This window comes from Heterodontus francisci, chromosome 2 (genome assembly GCF_036365525.1).
Source record: "Heterodontus francisci isolate sHetFra1 chromosome 2, sHetFra1.hap1, whole genome shotgun sequence".
Taxonomy (NCBI): Eukaryota; Metazoa; Chordata; class Chondrichthyes; order Heterodontiformes; family Heterodontidae; genus Heterodontus; species Heterodontus francisci.
In genome coordinates this window covers 61872305-61898351 of record NC_090372.1, presented here as the reverse complement: position 1 = coordinate 61898351, position 26047 = coordinate 61872305, and the positions used below count along the sequence as shown (strand labels likewise).

At 40.7% G+C, this 26047-nt stretch overlaps 1 protein-coding gene and 1 long non-coding RNA gene across 4 annotated transcripts; one reads left to right on the top strand and one right to left on the bottom strand.

Moving 5' to 3' along the window:
• Positions 1–11390: 11390 nt before the first annotated feature.
• On the bottom strand, positions 11391–19065 carry LOC137384572 (uncharacterized). The gene is made up of 4 exons (XR_010977619.1): positions 18949–19065; positions 14513–14693; positions 12597–12847; positions 11391–12416 (listed from the first exon to the last, which is right to left on the bottom strand). It is a non-coding gene; the product is annotated as an uncharacterized lncRNA (long non-coding RNA).
• irx2a (iroquois homeobox 2a) lies at positions 18146–24865 on the top strand. Of its 3 annotated transcripts, none has more exons than XM_068058711.1 (5): positions 18146–18216; positions 21914–22322; positions 22976–23671; positions 23929–23992; positions 24304–24865. In XM_068058711.1, exons 2-4 carry the CDS (start codon positions 21944–21946, stop codon positions 23970–23972), a joined length of 1119 nt encoding a protein of 372 aa, XP_067914812.1. In that variant the 5' UTR covers positions 18146–18216; positions 21914–21943; the 3' UTR covers positions 23973–23992; positions 24304–24865. The 3 variants fall into 3 exon arrangements, with proteins under 3 accessions (XP_067914812.1, XP_067914804.1, XP_067914814.1); XM_068058703.1 differs by lacking the exon at positions 18146–18216 and adding an exon at positions 20520–20998; XM_068058713.1 differs by lacking the exon at positions 18146–18216 and adding an exon at positions 21527–21546.
• The last annotated feature ends 1182 nt before the right edge of the window (positions 24866–26047 follow it).

Here is a 26047-nt window from a genome sequence, read left to right as displayed (position 1 = left end):
CAGATTGGGTAAAGTGCCCATTTCAGTCTGGAAATGGGCTTAAAGCAATTTCCACCCCCCTATTACTCAACTATTTCATGCTTTTGATAAAATATAATGCAAATAAGGCATTAATTACAGAGAACATGCTGGAAATATTCCCCTCTAACTTTGCTTTATTTATCTCTATTTGCCCAACACATTCTCTTCTAAGTCCTGAGGTTTATTAGTCCATTATCTCTTCAACATATCTTTCTGAAGCAAAATGCCCAAAAGAATGAATCATGGGGTTATATGCCTTGCATTCATTGCATAATAAACACACAGGACCACAAGTGTTGAAAACTAAAGGGAGAGCACACTAGCAATACAGAAAACATGCATTTTAAAATTCAGATGTTGCTGGTTATCGTCCTTAGGCTACCTGACACTCAAACCTGCCAGCCTCAATTATGCTATGCTTCATCAGTCCCAAGGGAAGGAAATATTGACATTGCTTATATCAGTGTGCTATAGGTACATATCCTGTCAGTCAATTGTTAAGAGATACTGGCAGCAGTTATACAGAAGTCCATGGCCTGAACTGCCTGAACACCCTTCAGGGGAATAGACTGAAATAATGTATATTGTATAAATCATTGCAATGTTTTGCTCAGTGTTTTTTCAGTTACAAAAATCAGAAACCCAGAAGTAGACAAAGGTGCCCATTTATGTGCAGACACAAACTCAGATGTTATTGTTAAGAGCTAAGTTTGGCTTCCAGGGTTCCTGAGCTAGGAACTTATCATCAGCTGTTACAAAAAGGAGTAACACTACTGCTTTTAGCACTCAGGAAATACAAGTTCTTAAGGGCTGGTTTGGGCAGGAGACTATCTACCTCTCCAAAAGTGAAGGCAGATAAATGTACTTTTCCAAAAGTGAAATGATTAAACAAATTTATTGATTCTGATCCCTTAATACATAAAGGAACATTGTGTTCTCATTTTTTTGCCAGGTTTCTTGTTTGTGTATGCATCTTTGGCTCTGTGAGGGCGGCACAGTGGCGCAGTGGTTAGCACCGCAGCCTCATAGCTCCAGCGACCCGGGTTCAATTCTGGGTACTGCCTGTGTGGAGTTTGCAAGTTCTCCCTGTGTCTGCGTGGGTTTCCTCCAGGTGCTCCGGTTTCCTCCCACATGCCAAAGACTTGCAGGTTGATAGGTAAATTGGCCATTAGCAATTGCCCCTAATATAGGTAGGTGGTAGGGAAATATAGGGACAGGTGTGGATGTTGTAGGAATATGGGATTAGTGTAGGATTAGTATAAATGGGTGGTTGATGGTCGGCACAGACTCGGTGGGCCGAAGGGCCTGTTTCAGTGCTGTATCTCTAAACTAAACATGTGAGTGAGTGAGTGAGAAAGAGAGAGAAATACAAAGACAGGGCAAAAAAAATCAACTGATGCGATGCTTAAATTGGAACTGATCGCAGTGCATCAGTTCAAAAATGGTTTGTTCTATTGACAGTCGTAATTTTGTTTTTATTGAGAAACCTCAGTAGTACTTTACACTTCAAATTATCAGGAATATCTTTGAGCCTTTTCAGGGAAGCCATACATTAGTCTCTAGTGTAAGCTCCACTGAGCTCTCGTCATAATCACTTATATTTGGCTCACAGGGAAAAAACAGCAATATTTCATTCTTTAGCAGCTTCATTCAGGAACATTATTAAGTATTGACAATTTCCAGAATTACTATTAAAGAATTTTCCTCCTGCTTCCTTCAGTTTCCACATACCACATATCTTCCTCAAAAGACCAGCTCTCCAGGTGAGGTGTGCAAGAGAAAACTAGAGTAACTAGCATGTGATTTTTCTTCCCTTCCTGTGGCCTTTTACTACCACCACATGCTGCAAGGTTGAGATTAGAAAAACTCAATACATGGGCGATCACAGGAGCAAATCTACATTCAGTAATATGTTTTGCAGCACAATAGAGCTCTAATTTACAGTAGATTCTGCCATCTGTCAGTATTCAAAGTTTTATTTTATGTGTATGATTATTTGCTTCCGTTACATGCTGAGCTTGTTCTTATTTACATTTCTTCATTCCTTTCAGAACATAAGTTCACTCTTTTTCAGTTTCTCTGCTAATCTTGGGAACAAATGTTGTTTTCAGTTGAGAAGCCAATTTGCCCCAAACTCCTACCATTGCCACTCTTGAGCCAGTCACTGGGAGGTGCACAAGATTGGCCATGGGATAATTCACTGACTTTGCGCTCCCTGAGGAGGGCTGTTTTGCTTTCTGTAACTGTCATTCCACACAAACACAATTGAGATCAGGAACTTCCTCGAGTCGGGAATCAGTCTTGTTTCTCAATACCCCCAGGCATAGTCAGCAAGCAGACATCTGCTCGAAAAATATCCTCACTATACAATGATCCAGAAAGTGAGAGGGTGGGAAAATTGGTTTGTGAAGGAAAACACAATAATATCCTCAAATTGAAGAAAAACTACGACCAGCTAAGGGACCAATAAATCAAAATAGTGGAGTTCCTGTGTGATTCTACAGATTCCTACAAAAGCAGAGAACATCATATCCATTATTAATCCGCCTAAACATTTAATGCCTTCAACTTCACAAATTTAGAGAGCAAAACAAAACAATAAAGAGCACCTGAATATGGCAAATTTGTAGCTTTATGCTTGAAGAGGATTGATGGAGTTAAAATGTTATCTCGTGTGAAGCAAATTCTCCAAGTAAAATAACATGAATTTAACCTCAACAGTTTTTGGCTGAACTTCATGACATTTATCTACACAATACAATGTCTCCTTTCAGTGCAAGCTGTTATTCTAAATTGAGTTGGAAGGTAAAAGAATGCTGCATTTTCTTATGTAGGCAAACTGCATGAAGGATTGGGCACACAGGGTTTGTGACCAGGTTGTGAGAATTCTAAGTAGCACTTCATAAAATTTGTTCACCCAAATTCTCTCTTTTATTGGTGAATAATACTTGGTGGGGGGTGGTGGGAAGGGAGATTTTCTGCAGCTAATTCTTGTAGCCTATATGCAGGTGAGGCATGGGGTAATGGGGCATTTATGTAAGTTTGAGGGTCAGAAATGTGCTGGGAGCACACTGCCCAATATTTCCTGAACAGGCAACACTGTTTAGCCAAGGCTCACGAGGCTTGCATTGCAGGAATGTGTGAGCCTCATTAATGGAGCCAAAACAATGCAATGTTTGGGGCTTCCCTCTCCCACATTTTCTGATTTGCTCCCTTATCGCAATATTAGAAATGTGCACCTGTATTAAATTGGAGCACTCGCAAATTGATTTCTTGGAATTACTCTTTCACTCAGGAAGCTAGAATACAATGAGATCTAAAGGCATTAAAAGTAGCAGATGTGTTTGCATCAGAGGAGAGTCATTCCTGTCCAAGGAGGCAGCAGTACAGAAAATTCCACAATTATTTAGACATATCCAAAGACTTCAATCTTTGTCATATATGGTTCACTGAAAAGGCAGTCTCAAGACCTAGTCATTTCCTGATCCATGATGGGGACAGCACTGTTCGTGGTAGTAAAAGTCACTGCTGCTTTAAAATTCCATATGATTGTCTTCTTTAAAGCTAATTCTTGTGACAACAGTTATATAACGTTTCACTTTACCAACCATCTGCTGATCTGACTTGACAAAATCAAACTCTATTGGCTCTTACTCTCCTTTGCCAAAATCACCCACTACTGTCAGATCAATGTGGAAAGCAAAGATAACCCCAGATATTCTCTGTGAACAACCGTCTCATTAAACCCCTCCCAACTCTTCCACCCTCACCTCTAACGAGTGCAAGGAGCATATCGACGTCTTTATCACCAAGACCATCTATTCAGCTGCCTGTACTGCCTTTCCCCTTATCCTTATCCAATTAGTAAAATCTCCTCTATTTGCATCTTCACCCTAGCCTTGAACCCCAATTTCTAACTTTTCCCTTACTTCCTCCCACGCAATTTCCTTCTCCCTAGTTAGCATTGTAAATGGTTGCCTCTCAGGCACTGGCCCCTCTCTTTCTGTACACTGTCAACACAGTCCTACTAAAAAGGCCCACCCTTGGCTCTTCACATCTCCAACCTCCGTTTCCTCTCCAAAGTACTTGAATATTTTGTCACTTCCCAGATTTGAACCCATCTCTCCCGCAATCCAATATAAAGTAAAAAGCTTGCTACTGTCCATGTATAAAAGATTGATTTGGTCTCGTCTAGAATACTATATCCAGTTTTGGTCCTCTCACATGGTAAAAAATACATAGGTCCTGGAAAATGTTCAGATGAGGGCCACTATACAGATACCTAGCTTAAAGGTCTTCAGTTACCATGTTAAGTTTAAACAGCTGGGTCTTTTTACATGAATAAAGTGCAAGGCAATTTGAGTTATATAAAATTACTAACTGCAATAATATTATGTGTAATGGTGTATGTTGGTTGACAGAAAATAAACTGGGAGACAGAGTGGAAAGGACAATCTGAGTCAGAAGTCCCATGTCTAACCTCAGTGAATCAGTGAATAGCTCCAAAATCCAGAGGTGAGCTCTGAGTTCACTGGTTTACAAGCAAATGTTATATTCAATATATTTCCCAGGAGACACTGGCCTGGATTTTATGCAGGAGGCGGGGCTTCTGGCGCCAGGCCAAAAAGATGGAGGAACTCTGCCTCTGCATTTTTTCTGACCCCTGGAGCGATCCTCCGGTCTTTTGGGGTCAAGGTTTAAGGAGGCAGGATCCCCATTGCTTTAAACACTTAATGGGGATGGGGATCCTGCCTCCAAGAGCTGCCGGCCAATCCAAAGTGTTGGCAGCTCAACAGTATCGGCAGCACCACCGGAAGACCCAGGTCCAGCATTGTAACCCTGGACCCAAGATAGGTAAGGCAGGGTCACCGGGGCTGGTCCAGAAGGCCCCGGTGAGAGTGTGTGTGGGGGATGGGCATTTGGCCCAGAGGCAGGGGGTCCCAGGGGAGTACAGTGGTTCATGGGGGAGAAGGGGGGGGGGGGGGTCCTCCGTGGGACATGAATTTCCCATGAAGCAGGGACCCCCCCAAGTCCAGAAAGAGGGTGCCTCGTTTTCCAAGATGTCATCCCCGTGCAGTGGAGGATGCCCCCACCGCTGGTAAGATCCCAGTGGCGGCGGGAAGAGGCCCTTAATTGGCGTCAATAGGCCACTTATGGGCCTCATTTGGCCTCTGGTGGAAAGGCCATGAAACCCGACATCAAGCTGGAAACAAAATCCAGCCCACTAGTTGGAGATCTCACAATGCATCAGCTGGGAGATTTTTGATATCCATCTGACAATGGTTACTATTAACATTATTACAGTGTCCATACTGGCATGATCATGCAAACTGGCTTTCTTAATGATCAATCTTCTAAGAAATTATCACCATGCAACAGCCATGCCTAAGTCTCAAGGTGCAGAAATAAACACAAAATTGAATTTTGTTGTGATTAATTCATACATGGTGTTACGGCCACATGGTGATGGGTGTGGGTGGTTGCCATTTAACTCCAGCCTGACTGCAGCAAACATTTTTTGTTATTAAAGTTTAACCCCTTTGTGTTTTATTTGTCAAATAAGCAGGCAACAACAGGTTTTCTTGTAGGTTTAAAACAGAAGATTAATTATTTATTGAGCAATATGCCTTATCCCGAAATTGTCGCAACTGCACCCACTCATGCATTCACCTGCAAACGCACTCTCAAGAGAAGATAGATAGAAAAGTATAGGGTAAGAGATGCACAGAGTTCAGGTTGTAAAAGTCTGTTGTTTCAGGAATAACCTGTGGGATCTTCCTCGGAAGGTGAGTTTTTAAAATTACGGGCCTGTTTGTTGGTTGTCTGGTATTCATTGGGCTGTTGCAGTCTCTTGGCAGTTCACTTTGGGTTAAAGATGGTGCTGATGTCTTAGGTCAATTCTCATTGGTAGAAAAGCTATTTTTGCAAAGGCACTCTCTTGTCTCTATTGTAGCTAGCTTCCACTTGTCTCAGCAGGGTTCAACTGTGTTGGCTGGAATAGATCTCTCTCTCTCTCGGCCTTGCTGGAATTCAAGATGGCTTTTTGTTGCACTGTGGGGCTGAGGAGAGACAAGACTGATGTTGTTGTCTCTTGTCCTGTCCTGAAAAGACTCTCCCTTTGTTCCTCAAAAAACAAGGTTTCACCTTATCTTTTAAGGTAAATATTTTTACAAGGATTGGTTTCACCCATGTGACTTCAGGTCTTAGTCCTAGCTGGGCTGTATGATGGCCTTGATGATGCCCCAATCTGAGATGAGGCTGGTTCATACTCCACTGTAATGGAGGTTACTCAAAGACAAGAAGTCTGTGAAAGGTTTTATCTTATTGAGTTTGAGTATAGCTTACATCCAGGAGTCGCATTTCCATGCAGACGGGGCTTAATTGGTTTTCAGTCTTAGTAGACACGGATGTGGATTTGAAAACAAGAGGTGCTGAGGGTCATATCTTTTGTCCTCCATTTTATTGACAGCACATTGTCCACTTTTTAAAAGACAAGTCCATTTTTATAACTCTTCAGTTTGAGGTCTGTATTTTCAATTGCTGCACTTTGTGAGCATCACAACAGGATGTGGGTGTCACTGATAAGGCTAGCATTTATTGCCCATAACAAATTGCCCTTGACAAGGTGGGTGTGAGCTTCCTTCTTGAACTGTTGCAATCCGTATGGTGAAGGTACTCCCACAGTCCATGTGGTGAAGGTACTCCCACAGTGTTGTTAGGTAGGGAGTTCCAGAGTTTTGACCCAATGATAACAAATCAATGGTGATATATTTCCAAATCAGGATGATGTGTGACTTGGAGGGGAGTTTAGAGGTGGCTGTGTTCCTATGTGCCTGCTGCCCTTGTCCTTGTAAGTGGTAGAGGTCACAGGTTTGGGAAGTGTTGCCAAAAAACCTTGGTGAGTTGCTGCAGTGCATCTTTCAGATGGAACAAACAGCAACAACTGTTGTGTTAGTAATGGAAGGAGTAGGGTAGGTACCAACCAAGAAGGCTGCTTTGTCTTGGATGGTTTTAAGCTTCTTAAATGTTGTTAGACCTGCACTAATCCAGTTAAGTGGAGAGTATTCCATTGTACTCCTGTATCTTTTCTTTTCCTTTTCTTTTGGGCCTCCTTATCTCGAGAGACAATGGATACGCGCCTGGAGGTGGTCAGTGGTTTGTGAAGCAGCGCCTGGAGTGGCTATAAAGGCCAATTCTAGAGTGACAGGCTCTTCCACAGGTGCTGCAGAGAAATTTGTTTGTCGGGGCTGTTGCACAATTGGCTCTCCCCTTGCGCCTCTGTCTTTTTTCCTGCCAACTACTAAGTCTCTTCGACTCGCCACATTTTAACCCTGTCTTTATGGCTGCCCGCCAGCTCTGGCGAACGCTGGCAACTGACTCCCACGACTTGTAATCAATGTCACAGGATTTCATGTCGCGTTTGCAGACGTCTTTAAAGCGGAGATGTGGACGGCCGGTGGGTCTGATACCAGTGGCGAGCTCGCTGTACAATGTGTCTTTGGGGATCCTGCCATCTTCCATGCCGCTCACATGGCCAAGCCATCTCAAGCGCTGCTGACTCAGTAGTGTGTACAAGCTGGGGATGTTGGCCGCCTCGAGGACTTCTGTGTTGGAGATACGGTCCTGCCACCTGATGCCAAGTATTCTCCGGAGGCAGCGAAGATGGAATGAATTGAGACGTCGCTCTTGGCTGGCATACGTTGTCCAGGCCTCGCTGCCATAGAGCAAGGTACTGAGGACACAGGCCTGATACACTCAGACTTTTGTGTTCCGTGTCAGTGCGCCATTTTCCCACACTCTCTTGGCCAGTCTGGACATAGCGGTGGAAGCCTTACCCATGCGCTTGTTTATTTCTGCATCTAGAGACAGGTTACTGGTGATAGTTGAGCCTAGGTAGGTGAACTCTTGAACCACTTCCAGAGCATGGTCGCTCCTGTATCACTGCTTGGGAGTTTGTCCCTCGGACAAAACTTATTGAGTATCCTGTACTATAACTGTAGAATAAAATATATATGTTTAACATTCTGGAACACTTACTTTAGTAAAGTAAAATTGTGTACTCTTATACATTTTGTTATGTAACAATTTGTATTTACATGGTCTGGGTGAACCCACTACGTGACTGAAAGTAGTGCACCAGCTATACCTTGATCCTGACCGCCTGCCCCCTCCACGTCATCGGTTGGCGGCGGGGTGCGACTGGTGGGAGCGGTCTGCCCCGGCCATGTAAATGAGTTGCCGCACTAAATATCGTGGCTGCTCCACGGAGTAAATCTCGCGTGTGTACCCCGCCATCTTTGAAGCTCGTCGCCGAGATTGGTGGCAAGCTCGTAAAATGCAGCCCATTTGGTTCCATTTTACAGATGTTAAATAGGGAGCTAAATGAAATGTTTTTAAGGGCCATGTCCTGCACTCCAAGGATGCGTGAAGAATATCTGACACCATATTGGCCTTGGACAATTACAGTCACCTAAAACAAGCTTTTTTTTTTCTTTCATGAGATGTGGGTGTTGTTGGCTAGGCAAGCATTTGTTGCCCATCCCAATTGTCCTTGACAACTGACTGGCTTGCTAGGCCATTTCAGAGGGCAGTTAAGAGTCAACCACATTGCTGTGGGTCTGGAGTCACATGTAGGGCAGACCAGGTAAGGAAAGCAGATTTCCTTCTCAAAAGGACATTAGTGAAACAGATGGGTTTTTACAACAATCAATGATAGTTTCATAGCACCATTACTGAGACAAGCTCTCAACTCCACATTTTTATTAATTAATTGTATTTATTAATTAACTGAATTTAAATTCCACCAGCTGCCGTGGTGGGATTTGAACCCCTGCCCCCAGGGCATCAGCCTGGGCCTCAATATTTCAAGTCCAGTGACATTACCACTACACCACCATTTAGTGGGTAATATCTCCAAACTAGGACCCCTCTGGGAAATTGGGCTACCAATGAAATGATATGTTTTAAGTTTTTTCAATAATTCACCTGGCGCAAGGAGGAGCAGGAGTGTGCAACAAGCCACCATTGGCTTGCCCAGATCATTTAAATGACGTCCAAGTCAAACATACGAAGATATGAATTAGGAGCAAAAGTAGGCCATTCGGCCCCTTGAACCTGCTCCACCATTCAGTAAGATCATGGCTGATCTGTTTGCATCTCAAATTCCACACTCCCCTCTACCCCCAATAACCTTTGATTCCCTTGCTTAACAAGAATCTATCTATCTCTGTCTTAAAAATATTCAATGACCCCGCCTCCACCACCTTCTGAGGCAGAAAGTTCCAAAGTTGCACAACCCTCTGAGAGAAAAAAATTCTCCTCGTGTCTGTCCTAAAAGGGCAACCCCTAATTTTAAAATAGTGCTCCCAATTCTGGACTCACCCACAAGAGGAAACATCCTTTCCACACCCACCTTGTCAAGACCGTTTATAAACTTCAATCAAGTCTTGCTTCACTCTTCTAAACTCCAGTGAAAACAAGCCCAGTCTATCCAACCTTTCTTCATAAGACAACCCGCTCATTCCAGGTATCAATCTAGTAAACCTCCTCTGAACCACCTCCAACGCATTCACATCCTTCCTTAAATGAGACCAAAACTGCACACAGTTTTCGAGATGTGGTCTCACCAATGCCCTGTATAACTGAAGCATAACATCCTTACTTTTATTTTCAATTCCTCTTGTAATAAAGGATAGCATTCCATTAGCTTTCTTTATGACTTGCTGTACCTGCATACCAACTTTTTGTGACTCATGTACTAGAGCACCTAGATCCCTCTGCACCTCGGAATTCTGCAATCATTTTCCGTTTAAGTAATACTCTGCTTTTTTATTCTTCCTGCTAAAGTGAACAACTTCACATTTTCCCACATTATACTCCATCTGCCAGATTTTTGCCCACTCATTCAACCTATCTATGTCGGTCTGCAACCTCCTTATGTCCTCTTCACAACATACTTTCCTACCTATCTTTGTGTCATCTGCAAATTTAGCCACCAAGCCATCGCTCCCCGTCGGGTTAGACTCAGACATCCCAGGTTGTACTCATGTTTCTGCCACATTGCGGACTTCATGCCTAAGCCAAGCACCGAAAAATTTCTACTGCAGTCTGAATATTGATTGTTTATTTTTGGAGCGAACACTTAGCGTCTCCCAAGATAGCAGAATACATCACATGATTGTGCACTGGCATACTAAATAACACCATTTTAGATTGCCCTCACTGACACATTTTCTAACAGCTCCAATTATTTTCTACTGCAACAACAAAATTTCTTGAATATAACTGTTAATATGGAAAACACTTGACCAGGCCCCTGCCTCTGAAAGATGTAAACACGTGAATAGCTGATAACAGTGGACTCGAACTGATTCAGTAAAACCTACATCAAAACTCCTTTTGCAGTTGAATTAAACTTTTAGCATTGCGAACAGCTTCCCACAACAAATGGTCCAGAAAAGTGATAGAGTGCAATGTGTTATTCAGACACAACGTTGGAGACGGGGTTGTTTGATCTGGCTGCCTGCCTCTCTTCTGCGTTATGTCCGTGCTTGGGTCAACCCGGAGAGGAAGCACGCCATGTCCGCCGGTGTGCTTGATCTCGACTGTGAGCGGTCGGCGCCGAAGGAACTGGAGTGCAGAGCATTTTTATTTGATGTTTCCTTTTGTTTTATTTATAATTTGGATTTCATGGTTTGTCCCTCTTAAAAAGGTGGCACTTTTGTTGAATTCTGACTGATGTCGCCTGAGCCAGAGCACATACTCCACCCAAACTCTCTGCGCCAACCCCAACCACTTATAGCTACAGCACACTGCGCATGCCTACCGCCGTCACACCGCCCTTTCCCGCCTCATCCTGAGAGGCGCGGCCGCTTGCTGCGCATGTGTCGGAAGGTGTGGTTCAGAGGACGATTTGGTGGAGCTATGCATGCTGGAGAGGCGCATACTGAGCCTCAGGAAAAAGACACCGTTTCAAGTACAGCAAATATCGTATCGATTGCAGTCTTCCCCACACCCCTCCAAAAATATTATGCATCGATAATTTATTGGATGGGAAAAGCAAGTAAACTTCTTACCCACCAAACCTGTGTGCGCTTTAGTATAGACTATATCTTTCCTGTTAGGTTAACCAGCTAATGACAAAATCTAATTTGCACAAGATGTGAAAATCATGTCCGTGCAAGGGATCCGCTAATTAAAACATAAACCAGAGCATGCAACAGCAAAATACAATGTATTATAGTGATTGCTCTGCAAAAACCGACGAACGCCTTGCTTCACATATCTTTTAGTAGCAACATTCTGTACAACAATGGAAGGCTGCAATCATTTTGGCAAGTGAAATTATCACCGAATAAAAAAGACCCCGCTTCACAAGACTAGACCAACAGTCAAGTTTATTTCTTCGTGGCGAAAATCTCCTTTCATCATTGACAATGTTGCTGAACAATAAGGCATTATTTTGAAAGGTGTGATCAATCTATTCAATTAGAATACACATTCGTATGTATTCTATCGTTGGCAGTTTCATTTATAATCCATCATGTAATTGACGTCGACAATCACAAGGATAATAGTACTGGCGTATCTCGTTTTTCAAAAACTTGATTATATGATTATAAGTTCTGCATATTTGTCAACACAAATCTATATAAAATATGCAAAGATTTCTATCAGACTGACAAGCAAAGTGACCAGCTTCATTCACAACTTTCGGCACAATCCCACCAGTACAACAGCACTGTGGTCAGAAAATATGACGAGGAATATTCTATTACACATCTGGGAGAGAACAAGTTAATAAGCAATGCATATATAGATCAACAGTAGTATCGCTCATGTCTCATGGTTTCAGTGTGTAAAGGGCAAATTGAAAGTACAGCTGCTGTGTAGCTGCAATAAGGGTTCGAGTAAAGCAGGATCTAATTTTCTTGCCCACGACATTCCACCATTCTGCATGGATGTACCCGTGCGCTAAGCTCCTCTTCCAGCAGTTAAACTATAAGTGCATTAGGCGCAGTGCCTACATTGAATCAACATTTAACAACTGTTTTGCTTCGGAAGTGCCTGGGAGGTCTAAGGGACCCTTTCCCTTTCCTTTTAAGTACAGTTTGATACGACTGGAGTTATAGTCCTTGGATGGCAAACCCAAGAAACCCAAGATACTTCAGGACGTCTTTGCTCTGATCCTCGATTTATACTGCAATTGTCGCAGGGAGTATACGGTTGGCATGGAACCGAATCCTTAATAGTGTAAGATGGCCAAAGTCACGAGGTTGCTTTATTCCGGTTAATACTCTCGCACTATGCCAATAATCGTATTTCAGTGGCCAAGAAATAGTAATCACTGGTGATGTTCTTGCTTAATTTGACATCAATGACTTATCTAAATAAATCTGTAGAGGAACAAGGTAATACATTCAACTGCTGTTATAAACAAATCATACCGACGCACAGTAATCTGCAAGTATTTGTTCCACTATACTCTGGTGGAAAATATGGCCTAAGGCTTATAACAGAATAACGTCGAGCCAACTCCCATAAGCATTGGCAAAACAAACTTTTAGAAAGTTTACCTTCAGGTGGTGTTTGTCATTTTAACCACAGTTGACTGGCTGCCATAGAGATAAAAGTCTTCAGTTAGGCAGAGACCAATGTTCACACCTAATTGTGATTGGTTTATCTGTTATCTTCATCAGATGGAGAAGAGTCCTCGAACGAAGTAGATGTTACAATAACTTGCCGGTGTGATTGTCATATTGGTTCATAAGAATCAAGCTGTTTTCGACATCTTAAAACGCAGAATCTCTTTAAAATATCTCAGTATCTACAAACATAGAAATATATGGCACAGACGTATAATTCAGAATCAAACATGTGCAAATAGTGGGTTATTTATTCTTAAAAGCCCTTCTCTAAGAATCATGTTATTGTAGAAACAAACACCAACAATTCTCAATATGGTCGCCCAGGTGTTCAAATATTTGACTTTAAATGGTGCATAGAGAAACTTTGTAAGGTCACCTGACTTCGATTTAACCAGTCAAGTTTCAGATTCTAATCTAAATTTGATAACCAGGTGTATTATCGCCTGGTCATGTGGGATTGGAAAGTAATCTGCTTTTTTGCCTCCCTCCTGTAGTTGTCCCTGAAATGCAATACATACTAATTAAAAAGGTTAAAGAACAAGGAACGGTACAGCGCAGGAACAGGCCATTCGGCCCTCCAAGCCTGAGCCGATCTTGATGCCTGCCGAACTAAAACCTTCTGCACTTCCGGGGACCGTATCCCTCTATTCCCATCCTATTCATGTATTTGTCAAGATGCCTCTTAAAGGTCGCTATCGTACCTGCTTCCACCACCTCCCCCGGCAGCAAGTTCCAGGCACTCAACACCCTCTATGTAAAGAACTTGCCTCGCACATCCCCTCTAAACTTTGCCCCTCTCACCTTAAATCTATGTCCCCTAGTAACTGACTCTTCCACCCTGGGAAAAAGCTTCTGACTATCCACTCTGTCCATGCCGCTCATAACTTTGTAAACCTCTATCATGTCGCCCCTCCACCTCCGTCGTTCCAGTGAAAACAATCCGAGTTTATCCAACCTCTCCTCATCGCTAATGCCCTCCAGACCAGGCAACATCCTGGTAAACCGCTTCTGTACCCTCTCCAACGCCTCCACGTCCTTCTGGTAGTGTGGCGACCACACTACTTAATATTACTAAATATTACTTTGTTGTAGAAGACATTTCAGATATTAAAATTTGAGATTTATTTTAGCATCTGAATAACAATAGCACAACTCTTCACGATATTTTGACCATGTTTTCTGTGTGAGGCCAAAGCAATTGAGGAAATAAATAGCCTATGCTTGAAATTGTGAATTTTGCTGGAAGAAGTTGCAAAACTAAATCAATTTCACTGTGCTTTACCCCTCACCCCACCAGAAATCACTATTGTCTGGTGAGTCCTGTACAACAATGAATGTACACATATAAAATATGAACAATATCATATATAGCTTAGGGAAATGCTGGTCAGGTGACTTACTGCAAAGATCAACTGTGTAGTAAATAGCGACGCCACTGTTAGATGTTCTAGTAATTGGAAATTGGAAAATACCTGGAAAAACCGATGTGCAGAAGCCCATGTGCCTTTAAATATAATGATTCTTGCCAGAAAACTGTACATACGTAATTTGTGTTTCTGTTATGAATCAAAAGTATTTTTAATAGAAAGGAATGCCAACTATTTGACGCTCTCCAATGTCTCCCATTCCTTTCGTTGGCTTTCAACAGTCAAAAATAGCGTGTTGTTGCATCACATGATCGTAACCCATCCAGTTGAATTGTAACTGATGCACTAGGGAGAAATTAGTCTTGTGTTTTGGAGAAAGTACGGTCAGAAAACCTATATAACTTCATTTTATATTGAAAGTAATATATGTGTAAACTCCATCTATGCAAGCCGAAGTTACATTGGAAGTGAACTCACCGCATAATGTTCGAGATTGACGGATATGTAACGGAGACCACGATCTAAAAAGATCCTGAAGTTTGTTTCTGTCAAAAGTGAGACTTTCTAAATAATATCTTCCATCATCTATTTATACTTAATGTTTCTAAGGAAGGCGTCTTCCATCTGGAATAACAGGATAACCGTATGGTGATATGACCTAGTCAAATAAAATTTACATTAGGGCATTAATAATATCGTGAAAATAAAAGGAATAAAGTGCTAAATCTTTGGAATTGAGCCTCTGATATATTACAAAGGCACGTGTGCACCCAGATGCACAAGGAGACGATAAAGTGGTGAGAGATAGGAACATAGTTTTAGAGATCTGCTGGATTGAGAAAGCGCTTGATAATTCAACACTTTTCGTGAATACCAGATATGCCATTTTTTATTTTTAATAAGATTAAATGAATCGCAGGTGGTTTATATATTAAAGAATGGTTTCACAAGTAGTTTGCTGGACACTTTGGATTTAAGTTAGAATGAAAGTCAACTTGGTTTCATTAATCAGTAGAATCTTATTAACAAGCATAAAAGAGCCAGGCATAAGAAAGGAAAGAAAACTTCTTATATTTATATAGCGCCTTTCACAGCCTCAGGATGCCCTGAAAGCTTTACAACCAATGAAGTAATACGTAATGAACTATAGTTTGAAAGGTATAAATAAAAAAATACGATAGTCCATTCATGTTTTAATTTCGTACCTCGTAATGCCTTTTGTAGGCAAATAATAAAACATGCAAGAAATCTTCTTTCACCAGTCTAATTGTGGAAACACAGCGTAATTAATCTTTTAACGTGCATCATATAATTTTATAAAGGGCCGTTTTAAGGATATTCTCAGTAGAAGTAAATATTTGTTCAGCTTTGGTGTTGACATGCTATACTTTGCTACAATAATAGTATATTATTCACATTTTCAAATGTGCTTGGTTAATTTCATTCAATGATGAAAATTGATGGTTTATTATATCCTTTTCTATTTTTCTGACTAGATGCAAAACTTTTATGAGAAGCGTAAAAGAACTGCGAGTTTGATCTTGGCGAAGTAAGGAACACTCAAATATTTTGGCATGACACTTAACAATCAATGTTCCTTACATGGCTTTCTGAAACTTCATTGGACTAGTCCTTCAACAAAAAAGTGACATGATAACGTCTCATTTTTATTTTTGTTTCACTTTTATAGTATTAATATCAATATTAATTATTTAAACAGGAAACTAACAAGATAAGTAGTTACATTTGCGAGTTTAATTTGCATCTGATTTAAAGACGGACAAAGCTGCATTTATCTCTGAGGTAAGGTAGGTGATTTAATTAACTGATGAACTTGAGATTGTTGTGACTGAACAACATTGATTAATATTCATGTTATGACAAATAGCCGCTGGGAAATAGTGTTCAGCCTTGATGTGTAATAGCATTTAGTGCAAATCACCGTTTTGCTTCAGGTTATATGCACTTAGCACAGATTCAAGAAAATGTAAAGCTATTTTAACTTAAAATTAGAAATACAGTTACATCGGATTTCATTGGCTCGAATTTTCACAAGCGGGTTGCACTTAACCTCCAGGCGCACCAGTCATCCTTCTTGGAGCGCCCTCTCCCCACTGCTTCTGTTAGTATAGCCGCTACTTCGGTCCAAGCATTTATCAGCTGAAATCTGACCATCAGAGCAGTGGAGAATTGTGTATTGAAGTACTGGTATCGCGACTGTGTCTACAATGGAGAGTCCTGTACGCTCTTGTTAAGTTTTACACTCGTTCAGACGTCAGTCTTAGAGTCTAGGTAATAGGATACAAACGTTCTTATGTGTTTCGCCCAAATGTGAAAACGTTAGATTATTGTATATTTACACCCTGTATTTGTTAGTTATACTAGGGCTAAACACAATAAAATATGCATTCAGCGACAGATTATCAGTTTGCAAATCTACTTGGTGTTTTAGGCTACGATCCACTCTTTTTCTGGTGATATATTTATTAAAAAATACTCATCAATGTACAATTTGAGTCCAGTTATAATCGGTTGAACTAATTCTGAATCCCTATGTTTCAGAAAGTGAGAGCATCGTGTGCTTTGTGTTCCCGACTTTAAATCAACATAAGCACGCCACTTCAAATTAAATGGGTAGAGCTGCAAATATTTATTTACAAATGTATGGACATTTGCAAGCAGTGTTTGAAATGTTTAAAGTACTGAGAATTCTAAATATAAAATTTCCGGTTACCATTTCTCCTGACAAAAGTTATTTTTCAAATCTCAGCAGTAAATTGTAAGGTACTAAAACTACAGTGATGTTTATCCCCGACTGCTCTGATGTGCACATATTCGCAACACACAGAGAACCAAACGAAACTGACATAATTATCCTGGTTTAAGCAACCAAGGAAGATCATCTCCACAAAATCTGCTGTTGAACATAAGAGAACTTTCCAACGAATTAGCGAGTTATATGATTATTGTGTTTGCCATCGGAAAACCTGCATGTCCAAAAACGTTAATGTTTTCCAAGTTGAGGAAACGTGATACCGAACTTTTAATGAACCTTGGGCGTGGAATGTTTAAAAAGTAAAATTGCAAAATAACTAATGTAGACGCATCCGAATTAAGAAATCTTGCATGTTAATGAAGAGTTGCTCTTTCTCTACGAAAATAATGCGACCCTGAAAAAAGTTTGCTTTTGCAAACCACTGTACCTAATGATGACATAAAAAAAATTCTTACACTACTGATTTTTTTTAGACGCCCTATTTTGCATAGGACATCGTTCATATATTGCAAGTTATGCACTCAACTGATCAGTTTGGCTCTGATAGCAGTAGGGGTCCGGGTAGAGGTATGGTTTAACACAATAAACGTATCTCTGGCTCGTGCCGGCTGAAGTCCTGACCAGAAATGTCCCCTTCACTGACAACAAAGTGTTAATTAATTGAACAGAACATAAAAGACCCAATGGGTCTTAAAGATCTGATCGGGCTGACGGCTTGGGTTTTTCTTTACTCTTCTACACTCTACTATATTCTCGAAAGGCATCCTGTTCTTATGCAAAACATTATTTAAAATTCAAATCCGAACACGAATCACTTCATAAAGCAGGATGGCAGCTAGACCGATGTGAATTATCTTAAATAATGTTGCTTTCGCAGATTTGACCTTTTTACATTGCACTGACGTGGCGATTGAAAGGTTTAAATGGCTAACGGTATCTGGACTGAAGGTCGTACCAAAGGAGGGGAAAGACAGAAGTAAATTGATATACCGGTTACAAAACTGTTCTCATTTTAACGATGTGATAATGACCAGAGTGTGAATTAATGCAATTTAATGCGTGAGGAGGCGAATTCCAACGGGACAAGGCTTCTGTCATTTGCAAGTGTGAGTCCCAAGGGGATGCCTGGAGGGTTTACTAATCTCGATTGTAATTGTATGTGTTAGTTGTCTTGATTGCAAATACACGCACCGTGTATGGATGACGGTTTCTATTTAAATAGAATGAGAAGGAAACGGTAAGACCAGGAGCTGCCTGCTTAAAATTGTAGTCTCTTGCAGCTGCGTATGCCGAATCTCTCCGTGCTTTACATATTCAAAAAGTCAGCGACTGTCTCAGGTGACATGTTGATCTGCCATTAAAACGTCGGGCACTTTGCAATTATTAAAATGAAAACAATGAAACGGTGAGTACAGTAAAATCATGACAGCATTGCTAGAATTTTTATCGCCGTGTATAATGCTGTTGGTTGCCGATAAAAAAAAATGTTCTTTCCGTTTTATTATTGCTCTTGGATACTTGTTTTGAACTCTGAAACCAAGAGTAATCAACTACCTCCAACATGAATGACGGTGAATATAAGAAATCGCTTTAAACAACGCGTGTTACAATAATCAATTTACCAATGCTTCTTTGAATCCGCCATACGGATTGATTGCTGGTTTATGAAACTGACTATTAGTTGATTAGTAACATTAAAGAGGCAACATTAAAATTACATTGCATTACTATTACCTGCTGGTAAATGCATAGTATATTGCATGCAATCAAAGTCATGCAAGCAGAAGTCGCGCGTCCTCTCACGCTAGAATTAGAGGCATAACAGTTCCTGTATGGATTTCTCTAAAATATTAGGACCAGGATGAAGAAATTATTTTTAAAAATCCAATATAGCTAAATATATGATTCAAAACATGAGAACTAGTCTTTTGGTCACAACTGTCAAGAGCTATTTCATTTGAAAAAAAGTTCTGACACATCACACAAGTGATTAGATTTAAGGTCAGCTTTGCACACCAAAAGAAACGGTCCCTTTGAGATCCGCGTCAGCGTGATAATATATTTGGGTTTTCCGAGATTCCCTCAGAATCCAATTTGCATTTTAAAAAAAACCTCCGTAAGTATTTATGTAGATAACCTGGCAGTCGGTTTTACGTTCATAACGTTTCAGCACAATCGACATATTTCGGATCACAACCTCTCAGTGAGTGCGATCTGCGCACAATCCATCACCTGCCTCTCCTGCAACCTCATTGCTCCCACTGTCAAGTTCAAACTACTTCGACACATTATTCTTTCCCTCATTTGACCCTTTAAACCGACGCGAGCTGGGAACGCATTCCTCTCATTTTACCGCCTGTTTGGTTCAAGTTCGTTAAAACGTGCCCCAGAGCTAGCCAGCGAACGTTCCATTTCCATTTCCCGTCCTTTGCTCTTGACATTCCCTAATATACTCCACCGTTCTCTAATTGATTGATTTTTTTTCTTCAAGCTGATATCTCTAACTAATTTCCAAGACTCTCTTAAACGCGCAAGCCCTTCCCTTCGGCTGGTATGCAATTAGTCTTTCGAACAATCTTAAACAAACGTTTAGCAGCTTCAGCTTGTCCCGTATAATTTCCACACACGTCAATCTAAATTCATTTTTTATTTATACTACCCCATTATTTCAGGCGAATTGAAATTCTAATATTGCTCGTCGAATTTTAAAGAACAGTTTATAATTTTCGTTGTGGAAAATCTAAGCACATTCTCAAAAGCACTTCAGTTCTCAGAATAACTCGCATGGAAGACAGAATATATCCCACGCTCCTAAAGCTGTATTTTCATTATTAATTCATTTAAAATATATAATTAAATATAGGCCCTGAATGTCACTTGGTGGCAGAAATAGCCGGTTGATGACGGTATTGTTTATCAAGAAATCTGCCGTGAAGGGGGAAAGCGGACGTGCAAAATAAAACGAAAGGCAAGAATCATAAATTAATCAGAGATTAAATACAACAAAAGACATGAACAGAAATCTATTGATGCCGAATGTGAAAATCCGACTGCCCAGTCCAGATCGGTTACCTGCAATATTGTGCAAGATTTATTGAGCAAAGTCGAACATGAAGCTCGCGTTGGATAGTGCACTGACAATTTTTTCTCACTTTAAATAAATCAGTTGAGTTACACTCTTTCTAGAGTAGAAGCGACGACGGTTATTGTTTGGTAACCCGATCGTTTACAGAAAGGGGCCACAGGAGAAACGGTAGTCGAGCGAGAGAATGGAGGAGAGCCGGGAAAGTGAGGCGCTGTGAAATAGAAACGGTCAGACGAAGGGTGAAAGAAAAAAGACAGAGGAGAAAGAAACGGGAACAAATGAAGGAGAAAGGGCAAAAACTGAGAGTCATGGGGTGAAAGAAAATGCGATGTACAAAGCAAGGCAATGAGGAGGCAGACGGTGGAGAAAGGGAAGAGAATTAACAACATTTAATCGTTTAAATTAAGCACCCGAAATGGTGAAGCAAGGGTAAGAAAAAGGAATGAATGAAAGAACGAGGAGCTACAGAAAGTGGCCTCTAGCTGGGAGCTGAGTGCCATCGGCTGCTGGCTGACTACAGCTTCCCTGATCAACCCTGAGCTGGCAAGGCCGGAGGGGGCGGGGCACTGTTATGTAAATAAGCTGGGGTGATTGACAGGCGGTGCCCGCCGCCGCTCTATCTAACCAGAACTCAGCAGCAGCGCTTAGCAAAAGCACTCAGGCTCTAGAGCAGTTCCTGCAGCTCCATGCAGACACCTTCCTAACCCAGCACTCAGCCAAACCAGGGGGGAATCTCAGCTATATGCTAGTTCTCTAGTAACAATCGAACTCTCTTCTCTCTCTTTCTGTCTGTCCTTTTTATTTTGTTTTTTTTTCAAATTTATTTTGTGTTGTTTTATTTTGGTCTTTTTTTTGTTGGAAAGCAATGTCTTATCCTCAGGGTTATCTGTACCAGCCGGCAGGGTCGCTGGCTCTTTACTCGTGCCCGGCGTACAGTGCTTCCGCGCTGACCGCCCCGAGGAGCGACGAGCTGGGCAGAGCCTCGTCCGGCTCCGCGTTCAGTCCCTACGCGGGCTCGGCAGCATTCACAGCCCCCTCTACAGGCTTCACTAATCCGCTTCAGTACTCAACTGACCCCGCAACTGGATTCCCGTCCTACATGGTACGTCAATAAATTTAAACTGACTACATTTGCGGATGAGTTTTTTTAAAACCATTTTATTTTTATTTTTTTTTAATTTGGAGAAGGTTTTGACTTGAATGAAGTTTAGTTTTGACAAATGTTTGAATGTGTTACTTGTTAAATTACGATCTAGCTTGATGGAGCAGAGATTGTACTACCACTAGGCAGACCCAGTCAGTATATGTTGTGCTTTTATTTTGGTAAAGATTGCAAAAAGTAGACTGATTTGCTAAAAAAAGGAACGTTTACACTGATTTCGAAATATCGGACACGATGGTGGGGCAGCTGTTACAGCTGGTCAGCTAAACAAAAAGTTTGATGGTTTTCGAAAGGACGAAATGCAATCAATTCGGGAAAAAAAAGTGGCGTACTGCACACGGTCAAAGTTAAAAGATTCCTAATTTTCGGAAGTAAAACCGGATGGTGATTGTATGCCGTTTACGCATATAATTAGAGAAGGTCAGGAGCATGTGGCCTTAGTGTTTTGCCCGATACAACCCAAATCTCAACAGCTACAAAATAGCAACGTTCGTGAGCCGCAATTGTTTCAAAATCATTTTACTGGATTTATTGTTTATAACTTTGTGAAAGTGTTTGTTGATAATGCACGAGGGAGACCCGCCGCCATTTTTAGGTGCCATGAAAATAGAACTTTAATTATTAAAATAAAAAAACACGTACAACAATATCACTTCTTATTTCAAACTATTGGGAAACTATTCTTAGACCAATGAAGTGTATTAAATGGGATTTCAGTTCACATAATATTAATCAAATCCCAATAAGTAAACGAAAAAGAAAATTGTCTTTATATTGCAAGTTCCAGTGATTAGTAAATTAGAATTTCAATGTTGATTTGCTGAAATAGTGATGGATATTTTGTTGTATTTTTAGGGCTCCCCGTACGATGCTCACACCACAGGGATGGCTGGAACCCTCAGCTACCACCCCTACGGTAACGCTGCCTATCCTTATCAACTCAACGACCCGGCTTACAGGAAGAACGCTACCCGAGACGCCACGGCCACTCTCAAAGCCTGGCTCAACGAGCACAGGAAGAACCCCTACCCGACCAAAGGAGAGAAGATCATGCTGGCCATCATCACCAAGATGACCCTGACCCAGGTCTCCACCTGGTTCGCCAACGCCAGGAGGAGACTCAAGAAAGAGAATAAAATGACTTGGGCTCCTAGGAACAAGAGTGAGGACGAGGAAGAGGAAGAATTAGGAGAAACTGAAAGAAGCAAGGAAGAAAGTTCCAAGAAAAAACACGACCACAACGAAACGTCAGCCGAGGATGAAGGTTTGTGATGTTGAAAATTTTCTCCTTAACTCTTTTCCCTCACTCGATATTGTACAGTTTCGACTGACAAAATAGACATTTAATTAAAACAAATGTCGGAATCGATATTTGATGCGTTCATGCTTTGTGTGACTTATTAGGGCTAATTCTAAACACACTACTATACATGCAAGCATGCATACGGATTTAAAACAACATCTATATAATAGCGACCTTTTATTTCTGGAAAATGTTCACTTTTCTGGAGGAGAAATTTAAACTAAATTGGTGACTTTCCACACGTTGACAGATACTGGTTACAGCACAGAGATGTTAAATTAAATATTTCAACGTTAACTAACCTGTTTAGGCAGCCAGACTACCGTGCAATGTTTGTTTTGCTTTATTTGGAGCTAAAGGAGAATTGATCAATTCCATAACATAACCAATTAGGCCACGTTATAATATAGTTGTATAAGGAATACAGTACCCAATATAAACCCTGATAAATGCATACTAGTTTTGTCAGTCTGGTATGTGTTTGAGTGAAGGGATAGTGCATAATGTACGGGTGTTTTTTTCCCCCAATCATTATGCTTCTGCGAATTCTTTTTGAAAGGTAAGATTTGATGATCCGCCTTATTTAACCATAAGATATTCTTGTTTTGTTCCAGGCATCAGTTTGCACGTTGACACGCTGACTGACAGCTCTTGTTCCCCCGAATGTGAAGGGGAGAAAGTAAGCAGAGTGGAAGACAGCATTTGTGAATCTGAATCAGAATCGAAGGAAAAATGTGACAATTGCATTGTTGATGATGATGATGTTGTTGATGATGATGATGATGATGAGGGTAGCGATGAGGAGGAGGAGGAGAGGGACCTTTCTCACAAAACTATGAATTCCTCGCCTCTGACCAGGGTGGATGCCACACTCCTTAACGTTCAAGAAGATGAGAGCTCGGGGAGTAGAAATAAAAACAGCCTGAACAGTATCATCTCCTCAGCTTCACAGACTCAAGTCAGCAAACCCAAACTCTGGTCTTTAGCGGAAATTGCCACCTCGGATATTAAACAGCAGATCGGACAGATTTGTTCTTCTTCGCCGACCTCCTCGTCATCATCGTCCAGCTCTACCTACCCGGCCACTTCAATCCTTGGCAGGCCCATTTACTACACTTCTCCCTTTTACACTAACTATACAAACTATGCCAACTTCAATCATCTGCAAAGCCAAGGCATTCTACGGTACAGCACCAATGAGAGTGTCTTAAACACTGCTTCCATACACAAGCAGAGCACTGACTCTCTGAAAAATACGAGTTCCCAGCTAGAACAGCACTTCAGGGCCACGAACTACGACTCCAAAAAAGGTACGTGCTGATGCAAGCTTTCTGCTTACAAGAGACCTGCGGTGAAACGCAGGCCATTAGCCATAGCCATCAACTGCCCTTAAAGCGTAGTTACAGTACAAAGCTCCCGCTGCAAGTGTTGTATATTTGAATCGCATATCTGCAAGGTATATAAAATATTTATTTCTGAAGACTGAAAATGTGTACTAGCAATAGTAGTTGGTAGGACGATAGATATACATAGAGCTGTGACTAAATGATGGTTGTATTTTTGACAGACCCCAGTGATGTCTGCACAGTAGGAGTGCAACCATATCTATAGATGTATAATCAGCTGTACAAGTAAGTGATCATATGCAATGAAGCATCTAAATTACGGAGTTTAGAATCTATGAAGCGAAAGCAATTCTGCTGCAAAGTGAGAAAAAAAATCACAAATTAAATATTGGTCTCACTGAAAATTGCGTGAACTTATTTCATGCCATTATTTATTGGAAACACATCGATAGGGTTTATGATAACTATGACCTCCCGCCAGAAATCCTGCAATATTTTAACATGTGCTTCATGTGTCTCTAAAATTGTGACAGTTGAATGCTAACAATTGAACGAGTTGGTTGACTGGGATTCTCTTTTATTTCCTTGGTCTGCAGGTAGGTGTCACAATTGCTTTGAAAATGTCAGCGAGCCATCCCCCAGCTATTAAGCAAAAAAATGTATATAATACCGGATCACATCTCGTGCCACTGTATAGAGAAGACCCACAGAGCACTATTTTAATTCCACAGATGATGTTATTAAGAAAGCAAATCCGTGCAACATATCTGTGCATTTGTTGGTTAATTATTATTCTGTATATGTGACTTTTGGAAACTAATGTCTTCTCAGGTTTTCTTCACTTGATCCGTTTATTTGCCACGTTCTAGGTGTAATGCGGCTTTATTGTAAAACTATTTGTAGATATACAGTAGAACAATGTGATTGAAGAACTTGAGTATCTGAAAAGTGGAAACATTTGATATTTATTTTTGTACTGATGACATAAAGCTTCTAGTAATTTATGCAAGTTGTATTGCAATGGAATCTGAACATTTTGTAAATAAATCTGCTTGTTTTTTTGGAAACGTGATGACAGTTACAATCTGGTTGTTATAGGGATTCTTTGCTAATTTATATCTTTAAATGTAAATAAAATTGACTAGTCTGCAACTGCAATTTCTTCGAAATGTTTGAATTATTTGGCATCTCCTCTTCAAAGGTTCATTTGACTTTAAAATATTTTATTTAGCTTTGATTTTTGGAAACTGAATTAAAATCTTTAAACATGCGTTTGATATTTATTTCAATTTAAAATGCGATTTACTTGTTTGGATGTAGGCAGTAAAGCTGAGAAACGATATCAAACATTCGGCAACACTCCAATATCCAGCCTATTGAATATTTAAATAACAGACAAAAGCAGATAAACATTATTTCAAAACGGCATTTTTCCAATTTCAATGATAGTTAGGCTGCCTTTGTAGCGGATATTTGGCGGTTTTACCGCGTCTGCCATTTACCTGTTGTGTTAGGTAGTCAAATGGTGTGCAATTTATTCCAGTTATATAAATTCCAAATCCCGATAATGTTCCATTTTAAATTGTATGTGAAACGGAATTATTCGAGTCTATACGGTGTAGTGTTCGTGTAACAATGTGCTTTGCAATACTTGAAAGCTCGTTTAAAAAATTCTACGAGATGAAGCATTTGTATATTTAAAACATTAATTGGAATATCTGAAATGTAATGGGAACTTGATATAACACTTCGGGAAACATTTTGGGGAAACAAACGGGGGAACGGTCACGAAAGGCTGAAAATTTGCAGACCATCAGCAGGTTGCTTTCTTTTATCCAAAATCTGTTTTTTTTTAAAGGCCACAATTTATTCGGTGGCATGGATCATTATGTTTAACTGAAAACTAAAGATGTGCAATTAATTATTATAATTAGCGCATTTTCTAAAGGAACATAAATATCCAAAATTAGCAAATGTGACAAGTAGACGACCTACAACAACGCCGTTGACTTCGCTGTAATCAATCTCAAATATTTCAAAGGCCCCATGCATTTCACTCCATGGAATGAGTAATAATGTTAGACTGCGCGATTTCAAAAGGGGAGTATTAGATCCCAGCGGGAGGGATACTACTTGCTGTTCCGTTTGGAGCGGCCAGTCGGGGTTCATTCTGGAGGATATTCGACAATTTATAAAATCTTGTCTAAACATCTGCCATCTCAAATGCCTCAATCTGGCGGCTGAGGAGAAATTGCTTTAACAGGAGAAATTGACACGCAGGCTCTGATAGCTTCCCAAGTGACTTATTTCGCTCTGAAAATTGTTGGCGTTGGTCACTTC